Genomic DNA, 18,022 nt, shown 5'->3' on the forward strand with positions numbered 1-18,022 from the left:
GGAGTTCAAAATATTTGTGAATCAGGTAGTTGGGAGACCACTGGAATACCACTCAGTGCACCCTAGGGTCTCACACAATGGTTTGAAAACCACTATTCTAGTCCAAACTCTTGTAAGCAAAGCTTTATCAAAACACCTTCATCCAAATACAGATTTGTCCTGTTTTTAAAGACAGACTTTGGCAGCTCCATTAGATTTCCCCCATGATGCATTTGGGAATTTCTCGGCTACAGAAGCTCCTACCATAAGAATATATTTCCGAACATGCTCTTTTCCTTTTCTTATTTTAAGCACGTCACTTCTAAGGCTCACCGCTTGTCAGAAGTCCCAGTGGCCCTGTTCCCACTTGGCAGAGATCATCTTTGAGGCTGAACTGTGACCATTGGCTGTCCTTTCTCTTCTGCTTCTGTGTCCCATTCCTCTTGTTGGTCTGGTTGCTCCTGGCTGAGTCCTTAAGGAGATCATCTCAGCTGGGCATGGCAGTTTGGAGTCTTCCGGCCATGAGGGTGCACAGCTGAGTGAGCCTGCCATCCTGCCTTGCTTGATGGCTTCCATAGCTCTCTGAGGGGTCAGACTGTTAGCCAGGCTGCCCTTCCAGAGAAGAGAGCTGATGTGGACCTGCCATCTTATTGCTCTCTCTTTGTCTAAGGCTCATGTATATCTGCACCATAAGGCTTAGGTTCAGAGCCTGCAAGCCTAGGGCAGATGTGATTTCTAGTCTGGAGCATCTGAGAAGCCCTTTTTGTTTCTGGAACCATGATGCAAATTTTATCCACTGCATCAGCCTTGAGCAGGAGTTGAAAAACCATTCCAGGATGACATTCTACTTTCTGGTATGGCCTTTCTTAAAGGGGGAACCCTCGTGTGGAACAAAAGATCGGCAGGAGCAGCATATAGACAGAGAGATCTGGAGGCAAAGGGTAACAAGGAGCGGCTGGCTTTTGTTGTACTCTGCATTTGTTTATGATTCTGGGAGGATGAGGACTGCCCGACCAAGCCCAGCCCTCATCTGTGCCCAGGCTCTGCATCTCAGGCATGTGAAGAATGCAGCCTCCTTGCTGGACAGTGTGGAGCTGAAAGGCAAGGAGTACCTGAGGCCTGCAGGCCTCCAAGAGCCTTAGGGAGGATAGTGACTCTGCTTTTAAAGAGAAGCCTGGCTGAAGTTGGGGCCTAACCTCAGGAGAAACAGGAGCTCCTTCATCTCAAACCTAACCAGTAAAAGCGGTTCTGCAAGGGGTTTGAAAATGCTCAGCAGTGGGGTTCAGGGGAGTTCTGGGAGAGCTCTGACCACCTTTAAGCCCACAGATTGGTGGCCTTGCAGAGCTTTTTTAGGATGATCACATCTTGCCTTCGACCCTCAGCCTGGGGCTACTAATACTCAGTAATGAAGAGAGTAAGTAGCTCCTGGTCTGCCCTTGAAGTTTTAAAAATCTTAGTGAGATACAGTTGACTTCCAGCAGGGTCAGGTCTCCCGGCAAAGCCAAGGCCTTCCATCCTGTCTGAAGTGATCAGAGGTATGAGCCGCAATCACATTGTTAATTGGCTATTAACTGTCTCACCTGTGGTTTTTAGGAAGCTCTTCCTTCCACCACCAGGAAGTATATAGCTGCAGCACGTGTGTGTATGTAATGCACTTCCAGAGAGATGCATGCTTTCCAGCTGTTTCTCCTCACCCTCTTGCTGTATTTCTGTGTTTCGTATGCTTCATGTCATTGATGGCTTTGGGTCTGGGGGCACAAGAGGGTTATCTGATGCAATAACTCTCTCTTCACCGATTCCTTGTTGTAGACTATTGGGGAGAGTCTTATTACAGTGACCTCATCGACTTGCATCTGGGTGGTATGTATAGCGGCGTCTGTTGCTGACACTAACCCTGCTGACCCCCTCTCCCCACCTGCTGTCCCCAGTCCCTGCTCACAAACAACAAGAAGAAATCAACCTGATAACCAAACGGCAAAAGCACAGGCCCTTTTCCAGCTCATACTAGAGCAGCATGCTGGACCCTCCACACTGTCCAGAGGAAGATTTGAGAGAGGCTTTGCTTCCCCGCGTTATTTTAATTTTTCATGATAAAAGTTCACCTGCCCTTACCCATCCGTATCACGTCTGCGTCCTGGTCCCTCTAATACCGTTTAGTTGTCTGACAGTAACACACATGCACATGCACTCACATGCGCTCATTCTCCTCTCTCTCTCTCTCTGTCTGCCCACCCTCCGAAACGTGACCTCTGCCCTGATCTCATTCTCATTCCACTAGGAATCTTCCTGCCAGTAACACTTAAGAACCAAACACATAAAGAACTCAGCTTTACCTGTTTTCATTAGGATGTGTTCATGTTTCCCCTAAAAGATCCAAGTGCATGGGAACAGTGTCAGTTGTGATTTCTGTCCAAATTCACTGAACTTGAGGCTGTGTTGACAGATGCCTATAGTAATGTCCCTCCTTCCTTGCTGTGTCAGGGAACTTACTTTGCAATTCTTTTCAATGAAGATAGGAAAAGTCTAAGGCAGTGGTTCTCAGAGTGGGGCTCTGGACCAGCAGCATCAGCAGCATTACTTGGGAGCTTTCTAGAAATGCAAATTCCCCAGCCCTATCCCAGATCTTCTGAATCAGAAACTCTAGAGGTGAGGTCTGGTTATCTGTGTGCTAACAAACCTTCCAGATGATTCTCATGCCCTCTAACGCAGGAGAACCACTACCTTAAAGAAATTCAAGATTTTGATGTACTGGCTCTACGGAGCTCACCATTTGTGTTAGATTAGAGTAATAATGAATCCACTAGTCTCATTTCTAGACTTTGGGCAGTTTTCTCAAGAGGAGTGCCAAGCAGCTGCTCGTGAGGTTAACCAGGGGAGACTCGGGCTCCTTCTCGGAGCTCCTGCATCCTTGGATGGGCAGTCTGACCTCTTCACCTCCCCTGGTAGGCTCCTTGCCTAGAAGTGGTCTTAAAACAGAAGAACTAGCAAAGATTATTCTCTGTCATTTTTGGCCATAATCCCATCCTTTTAAGAGGCACTTTGTGGCCCATTCATATACAAATAAAGGGCATAATTCTGTGATTCCTACTGTATGACAGTACCATATTCTTAGAGTACCTCGAGCAGTAAGGGAACAGGCTCTTGGCCTCAGGTGGGTTGGGTTGTTGCTCATCTCTGCTCTGTTTTCCGTCCCCAGGTTGCCACAGATTCCCACCCCTCTGCAAATCCCTTCAGTGGCCAGAGCTTCTGGTGTATTCAGGGACTTCCATACTCAAGGCCATTGATGCTGTAAAAGGGCTGATGCTTGCGTTCCAATTAACAAATCCCATTTCCTGTCTAATATCCTCAACTCCTTTCCCGTCTCCTTCTAACATGCCCTGGGGTGGAGGGAGGATGTTTATGTCAATCTTAAAGGAATCTCCAATGTATGAAAGAGATTCTCATTAATTTAAAAGCTCCTGGAAAGAACTGTCAAAACCCATTTCTTTACAGTTATATTCACCTTCCGTCCAGCTCAAGATCCTGTTGCCATGCTGATCGCCTCATGTGCCTAGTTTTGTTTTCTTTAGCCCCATGCTTGAGTGATGAAATGTACTTGGCTGTTCTCAGTTCTCTGTCCTTGGCTCGATAGCTACTAGCCTCTCAGGTTTAGAATTCCAACAAATTTCAGGGAAAAAGGGAATAAAGAGAAAAAAGAAACCCCAGGCGTCTTCTGCCTTATAAAATACCCCACCATCAAATACCTTCTAGCCCCTGCTACTTGGGTCTCGTCAACTCATCACTTCCTCTTTTGCCAACTCATTATGATTTCAGTGTTAAATTTAGACTTCTCTATGGTTCCATTCACCACATAGAGGCTGTTACTGTCCAGCCAACAAAGCAGGAAAGAATCATCCATTCTGAAGGCAGTAATTTGTACCCCAGGCACAGAGCAAGGGCCCTCTGGCCCTTGTTCCTGCCCAGCTCCAAGAGGAAAACAGATGCCAGAATTAGGTCCCTTTTCAGTCTCTGCTAATGCTTCATTCCCAGAATACTTGGTAATATTCATTATTGGGGGAGGGGGGTTGCCCTTTTGAAATCTGGTGCCTGAATTGTAGAGCCTGATTGCTTCTCTACTCTTGCATCCCCAGAAGGCCACAGGGCAACCCCGTTGCTGAGCCCAACACTGATCTTAGTTCTCAAGTGGGTGAGACAAAGCTCCAAGCAGTGCCCAGGTGTTGAAAATTCCGTACTGTGCTCCGAGGAGTCCAGACTCCTGATCCCTGCCCCGCATTCTGCCCAGTAAACTGTATTGCTTTAGTAGGGTCTTTCAGTGGCTCTCAGCTAACTATTTTAAGGCTGCAGACCTATATTAAAAGTCTCTTTTTAGGCCATCTGGGTGGCTCAGTCGGTTTAGTGTCCAGTTCTTGATTTCAGCTCAGCTCATGATCTCAGAGTTGTGAGGTCAAGCCCCACATTGGGCTCCTTGCTGGGCATAGAGCCTGCTTAAGCTCCCCCCGTTGCCCTCTGCCCTTCCCCACCCTCGCATGCACATGCACAGTCTCTCTTTTCAAAAAGAAAAAAAAAGTCTTTTTTTTTTTTTTGAGCCACAGAGTATAAAAAATAAAGATCTCTTCTTCACATAGTTCAATCTTGTGATTTCAAAAGACACCATTAGAAGAACACACAATGAACCCTGGACCAGAGAGGAACTGTCCCCAAGTGACCTCACTCCCCTTCCCCTTTCTTCCCTGGACACTGAGCAGACTCTCCCTAATTGGTCCACCCACCACGTTTTGTTGCACTAGGACAGATAGATGACTGGAAATCTTCAGATAAAAATGGTCTCTCTTCAAAAGAACTTTCAATTAAAAATATATACCTAATTTCTCGTGTTTGAAGATTTCCCCACCTGATTTGGATGTCTCAAAGGGAAATTGAAAGAACATGAATGGTTTAGAAATATAACAGAAAGGACTGAAAAGTGGTCTTTCATTGTTGCTGGTGAGTTAGGGTAGAGGCACACGGAGGCCTAGCCCAGGCCTGCTCACTTCCCTCCTTTCCTCCTCTGTTTGCTTGCCTTCATTTGATGCTGGTACATTTTTTATTTGCTTGTTTGGTCTGAGCATTATTAGCCTTGCTCTGTGTTTGCTTAGGAACTTTGAAATTCCTAAGATTTCAAATCCAGCATTCTAATGTGTGTGTGTATGTGTGTGTGTGTTTGCACATGTATGTGTTGGATATCCATTCTTACATGCTTTTTTTCCTTTTCTTGGGGGGGGCTTCATTTATTCCCCAATCTAGAGATCCATTCTACACTGAGTTTTTATAACACAAGGCACATCTCAGCCCTGTCTGTGTATGTAGACTGGGCCTTCTAGACCAGAAACCTTTCGCCTTCTCACAATGCCTGCTTACCACTCACCAACGTTGCAAACCAGCCAACTCGATTCCCCCTGGGTTTGGGATTGGGTGCCTCAGCCCTGCAGTGCAAAGGCTGCCTCAAGTCAGGAGCATGGCATTGATACTGAGGAGTCAGAACAGGCAGCAGAACATCTGGTCAATCTTCCCTTGCTTCAGGCTACATAACCTGAACTACACAGAAAAGAAAATCAATGAAAGTCTCACTCCTTACACCTGAATCACCAAGAAATTCTCCAGTCCTGGGCTTGTGGCTTTCTGTGAGTTTAATCTGGTAGATTGAGCTTGGACATGAAAGGTAATGCCCCTGATGTTCCTTGCGAAAGGTTAAACCACATTCTGCTAGTATCTGTAAGAATGAACTGTATAAAAAGTGACTGCTGCAGTACTGGATCAGCTGTCAGCAAACAGAGTGGCGTTACTGCCAAAAACAGTGAGAAACGAGAGCCCCTGCCCAGGCCAGCCCGCAGAGACGGGCCCAGAGCTACTGTGGCAGGAAAACGGAACCACGAACCATGACTGAGACATAAGCGTTCCTGCGTCCTGCCCACGACACCTTGGAGCCTCTTGTTCAGAGGCCAAAAGGAAGTGAAAAAGAACCCCTTCCTTTATGTGGGATTTTCCAAAAAATGTGGCTGGAAAGGAAGTAATCTAACCCAGGGCTACTTTATGGATTTTTATACATGAAACAAGCTACAGTGTATCAAAACGGAAGGTGTTGGGATGGAGGAGCAATTTTGAGCCTATAAAAGGGTAATATTTCTATGATGTTTATGAGCTGATTATTTGGAATTCTGCCTTTTCCTATGAAAATGCAGTTACAGGTGGTAGCTCAGCTTATAAAAAGCCCACTTTCCTCATAATGTCTCTAGTGCACAGTACTAGGCTATGACATTCTAGAACATACCCATGGTTCCATGGGGAAGTGCAGCATTCCAGGTTGGTACTTCTGGAATCTAGAGTTCTCCCTAGCCCCTCTGTCTAGACCCTTCCCTTGGTCAACCAGGCACTGTCGGTAGAGACTAAAGCTTTAAGCCTGATGCGAGGGCTCCTTTGTCCAACCACAGGAACTGGGAGCCTGTGTAGTGGGAAGAGAGCAGTACCTGCCTGAGGCGAGGGCTCCTTTGTCCAACCACAGGAACTGGGAGCCTGTGTAGTGGGAAGAGAGCAGTACCTGCCTGAGGAGAGGGCTCCTTTGTCCAACAACAGGAACTGGGAGCCTGGTGTGTAGTGGGAAGAGAGCAGTACCTGGGAGGAGGCAGGTGCCCACAGCTGTTTCTCAGCTCCAGACCAGACCTGAACATCCCTTTTATTTTGTCCAGGAATCCTTGAGACTGGCCTACAAACTTGCTCCCAGACCAGCCCTGGGCCACGTGAGAGGCAGGGCCTAGAGTGAGGTGTCCAGGCAGGTCAGAGCCAAGTGATAGTGTGGGGAACACCCCCAACCTAGGATTCAGGTCCTTGCTTCACCCTGTGCCCAGCAAGGTCACTTATTGTCTCTGCAGAATAATGGAAGGAAGGGCTAATGCTGCCACCTTCCCAGGCCTGGCCTTCTGAGTAGGGTATATGTGTGACTCCTCTTCTGGCTGCTTCAAGGAGCTACCATTCATGAGATTTGCCTCGAGCCTTTGTGGGCCCTCTCAAGAGGGCAGACGAACTCTTAGTTCAGAATGGGAGAGGAAGATGTGGGCTTTAGTCAGGCTGTGCCACATTTAACCGCTTGGAGCCTCAGATCCCTCATTTGAAAACAGAGCTGGTACACCTGGCCAGGTAGCCATCCAGGAGCAGGGTAAGGCTCAGATGAAATAATACCTGTGAGAATGTTTTGAAATGAAAGCACGATTCATGCTTATTACATGCAGCACATTGAATCTGATGTTGTGCTGCTTTTCAAAATTCAGTGACCCATCTCAGCTGCCCCCACGTCAAGGGGGCCAACGGCGGTCACATTGCAAAAGGAAGTGCCGTGGCAGAGGAAGACGTTCAATTTGCTGCCAAGGTGGAAGGCGGGGCAGGTGAGCTTGCAGCGTCTTGAAGGCAGACGGAGCAGTCCAGGGTGAGAGAGTAGGCCTGCTGGTGAGAAGCCTCCAACCAGGACCAAATTCTGGGTTTGCTCAGACGTAGGCTGACTGAAGTCCAGGGGACACAGGAATAGTTGGATAAGTGACCACTGTGGTGCCCGTTGAAAAGACACAGAAACCTATCACCCTAGCATTTTAAAATAATCATAATAAAAGTTTTAAAGACTTGTATTTGCCATAAGCTTGACGACATCTTTGCTCTTAGAACTAGTGGACCAAATCATCTATTTCTCACATCTCCAAAAAAGGCAAAGAAATTACACTCGAAATCAGCACCTCTCTGCTTCCCTTACATGCTCATTTCAGATTCAAGTCCGGGTGGAACTCCCCTCGCTTAACTGATTTTTTTCCCCTTGATTTCTTATTTTTAAAACAATATTAATTGGGTGTTTTTTTCTGATTATAAAAGTAGTATACATTACTACTTAGACTCTGAAGGAAAGTTTGGAGAAGAGAGTCATAACCAGGTGTCCTGTTTGCTCAGCCAGCTCCTCTCAGAGGAGTGGCCCATTCTCATTCTGCCTCTGTCTATTACTATGGCAATGCCTTCTCTCTCTTTTTTTTTTTTTACACTATTTTTAACACTTGCTTTCCCTGATGTCCTCTTTACTAATTTCATTTTCTAATTTCTGTTCTGAATATCCTGTTATCTCGTATTGTCTTCTGTATTGGAAACGGTGTATGAGGATGTGGTCTACATAAAAGGAACTAAAAGTTGTATTTTGTGATATCCAGAAAGTAGAAACACATTTCCAAACATACGTGCACGTACATGGGCTCAGTTGTATTGGTTGTGTATCATGTCACTGTCCCTTGCTAATGACTGTGGACTCCATTGCACTCCGCACCAGACTGTTTGCACGTAACGTCAGTACCAGGAAGCAGCAGAGATTGTTCGTTGACATCGTTTTATTTATCCAGGTATTCTGAGCACCAGCATAGAGTCTACACTTGAAACAAGGAAGGTTGAATGTGGATCAGTTCTAAGCAGAGAAAGGAGCCCTTCTCCCCTCCCCCAGCGCATCAGCTGATCACAGTCATGTCTGTTTAGAACCCTGGATGTAGTCAACATGGCACACACACGTGCACACCCACCAACAAGCCTCTGGCTTTAGTTTTAAGTTTTACCCAATACCAGATTCACTGTGCACAAAGCACTATGATGAACACCAAAGGGTTAAAAAGAAGGGAAAATGTGGCACTTGCGTTTGCAAAGCAGAAGGGCCCCTCAACCAATAGCTTGTGTATTGGGCCTTCCTGTTGACTAAAACAGAGCTATTTCTTAAACCCTGTTCCAATCCTAAAACTGCCCCTGCTCCCTACAGTCCTGAGGCCATTTCTCTGAGCCTGTGTCTCCTGTGTGTTCCCCAGTGGTTCTGTGATGGTCCCTTGCTGGGCTCCTTTCCCTCTCCCTGAGTAACTATCAGGTCTCCCTAAGTCTTAGACATGTCTCTCTGCGCCCTGTCTTCTCTCAGTTGCCCGGTCCATGACTCTAACCAGCATTGTTACTGTGAGTTTTCGATATGTCCTGTCAGCTCACCCCTTTTGGTCTTCCAGTCCAAAGTGTGACAGCCTTCCCCAAGCTGTGCCGTTAGAGCCCTCTCTGGAGATGGAAGGGCAGAAGAAAAGAGGGTGGTTGGCTCTCTCTGGTACCTGGGGGAGTCTATGATTTGGACTGGGGGAAGTCGCCTCTGTGTGGATATGTTTCCCTCAGTTTGTCCTGGCTCAGAATTCAGAGCACTGTAGAGCCGGCCCTGGAAACCCATCCCCAGACGGAGGCACTGCCTCCGTATGCTGAGAGCTGCTTTCTGTGGGCCTGGTAGTCCAGTGGTCGCAGACCCCTCCTCACCCCTTAGACTTATCCAAGGCTAGTTGTACGTGAGCGCATGTGTCTGTGGTGACAGCTTAGGATATTTCACACGGGTTTGGTTGGTGACCTGAAGTTATCACCTGCAAACCTAGAAGCAGTACTGGGCACATATTTAATAATGGACTGTTCCACAGAGGTAGGCAGACCAGTCCCAGGGGCTTTGGGCATTTTTGAGGAGGAAACCCAAAACCCAAAGGCCACCATATGATGATATCCAAATGTCACCACCCTCGCAGTAAGGAACAGAGGAAGAAGGAGCAGCCTGCTCACCCCCAAAGCCGCCCGCCATCACCAGGGAACATGTGCGTTCCTTTTCTAAGCCGCATGCCCAGTGCCTGGGTCTGCCCTTGTTCAGTTTCCGTGCTGAAAAAAGGACTTAATTCATTTGTAGACTTTGTTTCCCTTGTTTCTGCTTTTCCATTTCTTGTATTTTTTTCTTTTCCTCCTGTTGTTCCTTTCTCACTTCTTATGCTTTTTGTCCTCTGCGTGTTTTTTATTTCACCTTCTCCCTGTCCCTCTCCACTTCCAAACTCCTCTTCCTCCTCCTTTTCCTCCTCTTCCTTTTTGTCTTTCTTCGACTCCTCCTCCTCCTTTTCCTTGTTTGGTCCTTTTTGAAGTTGAGCCCAGTGGCGGGACTCCACGGCGTAGACCTCTCTCCTTCTGCCCTTGCTGTGTCCAGGAAGGTAACGTAACTCCCCCAACCTCATCCCCACTGCCTCTCAGGGGTCATAGCAACACTAGTCAAACAGGGACCCAAAACCAAGCTATTTCTCTCTTTTTCTCTGACACTCAATAGCCTTGTTACAAAATTCCATGAGTATGTGGCAGTTTCTTACAAGGTACAGTATCCCTTTGACTGTCTCGGGGAGGACTGGGTACAGAGGGAAACCAGAGAGCCTCCAGGTACAGGCCTTTCAGGAGCATCCCATGACATTGTCCACCTTTCATGGTGGGACTTCTCAGACTCAAATCGAGCAGATAGAGGGGACACACAGGTGAGGAACCTCCTACCTGTGGCAGAGATTTGTATTGGTGGAGTCGAGGAATACTGTCCTTACAAAGACTGGTCTACACAAATGCCCCCAAGTTCTTTTCAAAAAAAAAAAAAACCACTAAATGCAAACTTCTCTACCCTGTGTCTTGCTGAGTGTGTGTGTGTGTGTGTTTGGTTTTTTTTTTTCAGTTTGTCTGATTTGAAATCTGTTGTGGTGATAGGATTGTTGTTGAAAAGGCATGTGGGAAGGGGAAAGGGGAGTGTGGTCATGACTAACCCTTGCTAACCTCTTAACTCTGCTCTTCATGGCACTCACATTTGACTTTCACCCACCCCGCCATATACCTTTGCTCATCAGCTGTGAACCGTCTCTACCATAGCTCATGAGCAGTGTTCAGATGTCTCCCAGTGGAATTTTTGTCCTTGCTCATGGGGAGGCGGGAAGGAGGGAGAGACTTCCCAGTGCATTCCCAGCTTGCCGCGCTGGACAGCTTGCATGCCTCAGGGCTCCATCTTCCATGCCATGTGGGCACACTGTGCAGAGACGCTCAGAAAGGAATGCATGGAACTGACTTGTGCGCTGCTCTAAAAGCCAAGGGACCAAGTCTATCGGGTCGGGTAAGGAGAGCTTACGTCCCCAGACACTCCAGCACTCCACAGAGGCAGGCTCAGCTAGTCAGGAGGGACTTTCTGTCTTGCAGAGTAGGACTCAGGGACAGGCCTCCACCTTGGGAGCACAGCTGCACGTGCACCCAGGCACTGTGCATACACTAACCTCCACTTCTGTGAGTGCTGTTCATTTCTGCCTCTCCAGAGTGTGGCCCCCGTTGAAAGACTAACTGGCTTGGGCCTCCTGCGTGTCAAGCAAACAACACAGCAGAAATAGAGTTGTCTTTGAAAAGTGTGCAAGGAAGTCAGGTGGGAAGAATGTAGGAAAAGTGAGTAAGGAGCTTGATAGAGGAGCGTTGGCCCACCTGAGGGTATATTCCATATTTTTCTGGGTCTGGTCTTCACCAGGATAGGACGTCCAGCCAAGTGAGTCATAAAATGGAAGGCACTTTAAAAGATCTCCCAGTCCAATGCCTCTTAACCTGGGGCCCACGGGTGAACTTCAGGGAGCCCACGAATACCCTGAAGTTCTATATAAAATTATTGGACATGTAGACATGTATTTTTCTAGGAAGAGAGTCGCTAGATTTCCTGAGATTCTTGGAATGGTTTGGAATCCAAAAATATTGAAGACCACTGATAGAGTCTGTCTTTTTCTTTAGGCAGGACCACACTATTGCCATGAGCTTCTTTGTGCTCCAAGGAAAAGGAGTTTCTTCTCTCCTTGGGTGGTTTGATTCATTGGAAAGTTCTTCCTTCTGTTCTCCTACCTCAGTTAAGCCCAGCAGGGTCAGGCTGCCCCTGATGGAGATTCAGTTATCAGCCTTGTGTTAGTACAGAGCACCAGCCCCAGAAACTGCTGCTGGGGGTGGGTCAGAGCAAAGGGCACTGCCTTATTTAATAGTGTCTAGGGTCTGCTGGTGTTCTCTCTCTGCCCTTGGTGAGAAGCCTAACAGCTATCCTGGAAGGTACTGCATGAACCATGCAGGATTCCTTGGGAGAGTGTTTGTCAGGAAGCCTCATAAGGCCACAATTTGAGAAAAGCCATCTCCCTGATTGAGAGCTAAAGAAATGGGGAGGCATCAGTACCAGTGGTCCAGACAGGGGCAGTAGCCCAGGAAAGAGCTGGGTCAGTGAGGGTAACTTCAAAGGAGGGGTAAGTGCAGTTTATAAGTTTGCATTTGCCTGGTTCACGAGACTGGTTTTCTTAAAAGCAGACCTAGTACCTAGCAAGTACCAAACAGATATGAAATGAGTGGGAAAAAAAAAGAAAAAAGGAGGGCAAAGCACTTCAGACCTACCAAGAGCAAACCGTTGAGCAGGAGGGGTCCAAACAGGCTGTGACCAGGTTCCTGAGGGGGTGTGGACTGGGCCAAGGAAGGGCAGGTGGAGAGCACAGACTCTGTTAGGCTCTGGGGCATGGTGCCCCCTTCAATGGCTGTAGGCAAACTTTGGACCTGGCTTGGGAGTGTTCCGGCAGCATCCTGCTCGGCTCTCTTTGCACATTTGCCCCTGTGTGATGACTCCTGCTGGCCGGGGTAGACAGCAGATACTTGCTGTGCCTGACGCACCCTCTCTCTTGGCAGGCATGGGCAAGAAAGATGACCCCAAGCTGATGCAGGAGTGGTTCAAGTTGGTTCAAGAGAAAAATGCCATGGTGCGCTACGAGTCGGAGCTGATGATTTTGTGAGTGGCCTTCGGTTGGGTCCCAGCAAAGGGGGGTGGGGCGTCAGCTCAGTACCTGTCACAGCAGGAGCACAGCTGCTTCCTAATTTAGTGGATGAGGAAATACGGTCCCTAAGTCACCGTGCTTGTCTCCCTCTCTCCTCCCCCTGCCCCCAATCCCAGTGCCCGGGAGCTGGAACTGGAAGACCGGCAGAGCCGACTACAGCAGGAACTTCGGGAGCGGATGGCGGTGGAAGGTAAGGGGGGAACAGGGCTGGAGGGCACCTGGGAAAGCTGGGCATGGGCCCGCTGCCTCCTGGCCCTATAGACCTAATGTCTTCGGCCGCTGCCCAGATCACCTGAAAACTGAAGAGGAGTTGTCAGAGGAGAAGAAGATCTTGAATGAGATGCTGGACGTGGTGGAGCAGAGAGACGCCCTTGTGGCCCTGCTCGAGGAGCAGCGACTCCGGGAAAAAGAAGAGGACAAGGACCTGGAGGCCGTCATGCTGTCCAAGGGCTTCAGCCTGAACTGGTCCTGAGCTCTACCCGTGCTCTGGCTGGCTGGTCTGTGGCATCCGCCTGACCCAGGCTGGGTTCTCCCAAACCACCCGGATGAAAGATCTCAGAAGGCCTGGCACCTCCTGGGAGTTTACACGCAAATGTCTATGTGCCTCTTGAAAAGTGGGTCAAGTGTCTGTGCTCTGGGGTAACCCCAGGTGAAGACAATTATCTGAGGTGGCTCAGCCTCCTTGGAAGAGGCCCACCCTGACTTCCTGCTCCAGAGAGAGAGGGATACGGAGCATTTGACATGTGATGTGGGAAAAAAGAAAACCCGCTCGCTCCCTGAGGACACACAGTGGCTGGTGCTCCTCCTTCCACAAGAGGAGACAAGAGAAGGAAGCTGCTCCCTCTCCATCAAACCACAGCCACCAGTGTGCACCTCCACGGAGTGGAAGGGGCAGCGATCTTCTTCATGCTTCCTGAAGCACCACCAAAGAAACGAAGAGGACACCGCAGGGGGGCATGATGTGAATCAAGCCCTGGGAGGGGGGGCAGTGGCCAGCAGGTCAGCGCCTACCCAGCATCGCAGGGGAAGCTGGAGATGGGCTGGCTCCCAAATTCATGATGCAAGTAAGGAGGACCCAGGAGGGGTCTGCTCCCCGGCCCCCTGCACCACACACTGGACCCTCGTGGCCAAGTGCCCCATGCCTCTCTCTGGCTGTGGCCTGAGGCCTATGGATTGCTGCATTCTGCTTTGACTTCACAACAATTTTGACACTGGAAAATACTGACTCTGGGGGACAGGAGGAGGCCTACATTTCTAGCCCCCAGTTGACAGACAGGCGTTGTTACCGTCTGGCGCTTCACGTCGGGTGGGAGATTATCTTTTTCCCTGACGTTTTTCCTGTGTTTGCACATTGAGATGAAGCTGTCAGCCTAGCAAGACGCTCAGCCGCTTCGGACCCTTTTTGTCAATTAACTTATTTTTTAATACTTGAAAAGAAGTAACTTCATTTTTATACCTTTACTAGAGACACTGATCGCTTGGCACCTGGTGTAGGAGTGATGGGGGTGTCTGCCGCATCCTCCTACACGGTCCTGTCCTGAACTGACTGAACCCTGTTCTAGCCATCTATTTATTAGCCTTCTACAGAGTGTTGCTGATGCAGTTGGCATCAGGGAGCAATTGAGACCCCTGCATGGGTTCTTGGTCCTGGCTCTCCTGTCCCCTCCTGTACTTTGAGTCCGGCCCCTCCTCCTCCACCTGGCCCGCCCTCACTGTGGTACCAAACTTTGTGTCTGCACCATTCATTTGTCAAGGGTACATTTCAGCACTGTTTGCAGCCAGGCCAAAGGGCACAGATGCCACTCGCCTCTCCCTGTTGAACCCTGGCTCTGCAGAACCCGTTTTTTTCCTCCATTTTGGTGCCAGGGTTTCACCTCCCCACAGCACGTTTATTATTAAAGGTAAGCCCTTTTCCAGGCTGGCACTGTATGGACCTTGTAATCCATCTGGCTGATGAGAATTCCCTCGGCCCAGCCTCAGATCCAACCAGATAGAGATGCAAGTATTGGAATTTAGGTTGGTCTCTCACAGTTAACTCCATCCTGAACCTCCTCTGCACCCCAATCTTCATGGGAAGGCAAGGGGTAATGAGCACCATGTAACTGGCTCCTTGAGCCGAACTGCTCATTTCTCATAGTTTAACTGGCAATGTACAGCTCACAGAACCACGGTCTGAGAAAATTTGGTGGGGCATCCACAGAGTTGACAAAAAGAGGGAGGCTGCCTGTCCGTGCTGGGCCAATCCGGAAGGGTCCTCCGGCAGACTTCTGGTGGAGAGGGGCCAGTGTAGGGCGAAGAGAGGCCTGGCAGCTCTTCAGGGCAGCCTAGGTCAGGTGTCTGTGCTGACCTTGGGATTTCCATGGGGAGCCCCACCATGCCTCAACTTGAACCTTCATTCCTAGTACAAAGGAACAGAGAACCTGTCTTACTCTTCACCCTGTCCGAAAGCTGCCATCTCTCCCCTGTGGAAATGCAGGGGGTGTGCTGCTAGCCGCCGTCGCAGCTCTGACTCCTTCACTTCTGTTTTCTGACGAGGCAGAGTGTCCTTGTTTCTTCTCTTTCTTAAAAAGGCAAGAGGAGGGTGTTCTGGATTCTCTCTTTAAACCTCAACCTTCCAGTAAAATTGGACTTGAGACAGGACCTTCCTTGCCTGTGTGGCCTTGTCCCTAACCCTCTTCGCCTCTCGAATGCCGCCGTAACTAGCCACCTCCATCCCTCGTCGCTCCCGTGGACCCCAGAACAAGGCAGCGCTGGCACCGTGGCGGGTCCGGGACGCGACCAAAGCAATAGGCTGTAAGGAGCCCTAACATAGCTGGAGCACCACACGGGACCGTGTGCCCTTGCTGCTGGCTGGGCAACACCCGGTCGTCCTTCAGAAGCACACACTGTGGCCTGTGGTTACTAGAAAGGGGACTGAAGACTTTGCAGAGAAGCTTCCAGAATCTGCAAGCCTCCAACATGTGCCCCAGTTCTCCACTCCCGACGGTGTTAGACTTCGACTCTAGTAGGGCACCTTTCTTTTAAAGCTCCCATTTTATAACCACTAGTTTGCAATTTATTTTAATACCCTGGTGACATGCTGCATGAAATGTTTTCCAACTCTGGAAATTCATGCAGCTCCAGGCAACTGTTCTTCCCGAGATTTAAGTCCCCTTGAAAGCAGGGGACACGGGAAATGAAATGCCAGTGCTTGCGTGTGTACAAGGCCAATACAGTGGGCACCCAGTTCCACAACACCAGAGGGAAGGCGGCAGGCACCTCCACTCCTGAGTCTGAGGGACTCCATGTGGGGTTCTAACCCTGCTCGGGTAATATCATTGGGCCTTTGCCCCCAGAAACCATCCTCCAGATGCTTTTGACCAGCAATGATAGACTATTCTTTATCCTTCCAAAAGAGAAGAAATTTTTCAGTGGGGGAGGAGATAGAGTTCAAAGAAAAAAAATTTGAAAGGTGGTAATAACTGAGCTGCAAAGGGGAATGGGCCATTTTATGCGCAATAAACGTTTTTCAAAGAAATACAGAGTGTATTTCTTAAGTCATTTTACCAGACTTTCAATGAGCCAGGGTGCATTTTCACATTCCACCACTTGCCTTTTTCAGGTAGATGGTATCCACGCAAGTCATTTAGATGTCTGGCATATGCATGGGTGTGTATACAAGCTTGTTTAAAGAACACAACTTCATATTATCCTGGCTCAGCCATCAACTGCTATCATTTGAGAAAATGCCTAAAACAACTTAGTATGGTTTCTTCAAAACCATGCCCCAGTACCCTCTTGAAGAGAAGAAACGTGTTCTGTGAAAGCGAGATTCTTCAAGTCGGAGTGATCCTGTGCTCCTGGCAGCCTTCCTTGCCAGCTCTGCTTCCGTGCCACCCTGGCCTCTGTCCTTTGAAACAGCTGACCAGGGAGCCCTGGTCATGGGGTCTGCAGCCTCCAGGCCTAAATCACTTAGATGTGTCCATGTCCACAAGTACGTTCAGCATAGGGTCTTGGAGAGATGATATCACCCTTCTTTGGACTGGAATCATCCCCAGGAGATTGAAGGGAATAATCCTGGCCAACTGTTCTCTCTTTGCTACAAGAAGCCTCTTGGGTTTGTCTCCAAATGGAGACACATTCCAGCTCTTTTCCCCTCCCTTGATGTGATGATGTTGTCATTGCCCACAGAACTAATCCCAAAGGCACATGGCTCCCTCCGGAGCAGTAATGGCCGCAGGGAAAGAAAAAATGGCACTGGATGGGTGAGTGTTGCCCAGCCTAGAGGTCACTGCCATGGAAGCTGGTTCCCAGAGCCTTTCAGCGTTATTGCCAGCTGTCCCAGAAAGAAGAAAGGGAACTCTCTGACACAAACATGGACATCTCAGGCAGAAAAAATATAACTAGCTCGAGTGAACATTCTGTGGCTATGGTGCGTGCCTGTTGGGAAAGACTGGAGTTTGGTAGTCACCTGTGCTGATCTCTGTCACCTTTTGTTCCTCAAAGGGGCTGGCTTTGACTAGAGCTAGAAACAGGCAGGATTTGGCCGCAGTTCACAGCAGCCTCGGGTGGCAAGAAAGGATGATTGCTGTTTTTAGGCAGGTAACCAGAAAGGAAGACTGCCCAAGCCCCCACGTAAGTGCCGCCTCAGAAGCATATACCCTCCTTCCTTCCAAGAAACTATCATGTCTTATGGCTCTGAAATCCCTCCTGAACCCTGAATTTTCCTGGTCCCTTCTTAGGAATCAGAGTGAAAAATGGCAAATGGAGAGAATGTGCCATTTTATTTTAGACGAGCTGGCCAGATTGGCCCACTTATGGAGACTCACTCCCTCCTCGTGTGTTACCTGCTCGGAAGATCCCCTCCCAGCAACGTTCAGCGAAGAGGGTAAGAAACCATCCTGTAAGGTGGATTATGCCCCAGTGAGACATCAGCCCAGGGAGCCAGAGCTGCACCTTGTACTCTAAACCAAGGAGCCTATTAGATCAGGTGCCCAGGGTCACAAAGGCCTTTCACGGATGCTCCCAGATGGACCACCTGTCGCTGCTGAACTTCACCAGGTAGCAGTTAGTGACAGCCCCACTCCTTGTGTCCCCTGCCCTGAGGTCTTCTTGCAGGTGGGGCTTAAACAGGGAATCCGGAGTCCTGGCTTCTGTGGGTAGGCCATGTGTGCCAGCTGCCTCTGCCTGAGAAGACACCTGTAACCAAGACAAATATGGAAGAGGTGACAGCGTCCCGCAATGCATGCACATTCATGCTCGTGTGCACACACACATAAGCACCTTTCTTTTCATGGTCAGCATGGCCTTTCTGAAACAGAGTGGACATCTAGCTCTAAAGTAGACTGAATTTAAGCCTTTGGACCCAGGAGGGAACA

General features: G+C 49.0%; 1 protein-coding gene across 13 annotated transcripts in view; it reads left to right on the forward strand.

Moving 5' to 3' along the window:
• MICAL3 (microtubule associated monooxygenase, calponin and LIM domain containing 3) overlaps positions 1-15,841 on the forward strand; it is a 276,533-nt gene extending 260,692 nt beyond the window's left edge. For 10 of the 13 annotated variants that reach the window (XM_034646041.1, XM_034646044.1, XM_034646046.1 and 7 more), the window contains 4 exons: positions 1,789-1,839; positions 12,520-12,619; positions 12,782-12,855; positions 12,953-15,841. In XM_034646041.1, coding sequence (XP_034501932.1) covers positions 1,789-1,839; positions 12,520-12,619; positions 12,782-12,855; positions 12,953-13,137 — 410 coding nt within the window. In that variant the 3' untranslated portion in view covers positions 13,138-15,841. The remainder of the gene's footprint in view (positions 1-1,788; positions 1,840-12,519; positions 12,620-12,781; positions 12,856-12,952) is intronic. The other 3 variants (XM_034646042.1, XM_034646043.1, XM_034646053.1) reach the window with 1 other exon arrangement.
• The last annotated feature ends 2,181 nt before the right edge of the window (positions 15,842-18,022 follow it).

The sequence above is a fragment of the Ailuropoda melanoleuca genome, chromosome 16 (assembly GCF_002007445.2).
Source record: "Ailuropoda melanoleuca isolate Jingjing chromosome 16, ASM200744v2, whole genome shotgun sequence".
Lineage (NCBI taxonomy): Eukaryota > Metazoa > Chordata > Mammalia > Carnivora > Ursidae > Ailuropoda > Ailuropoda melanoleuca.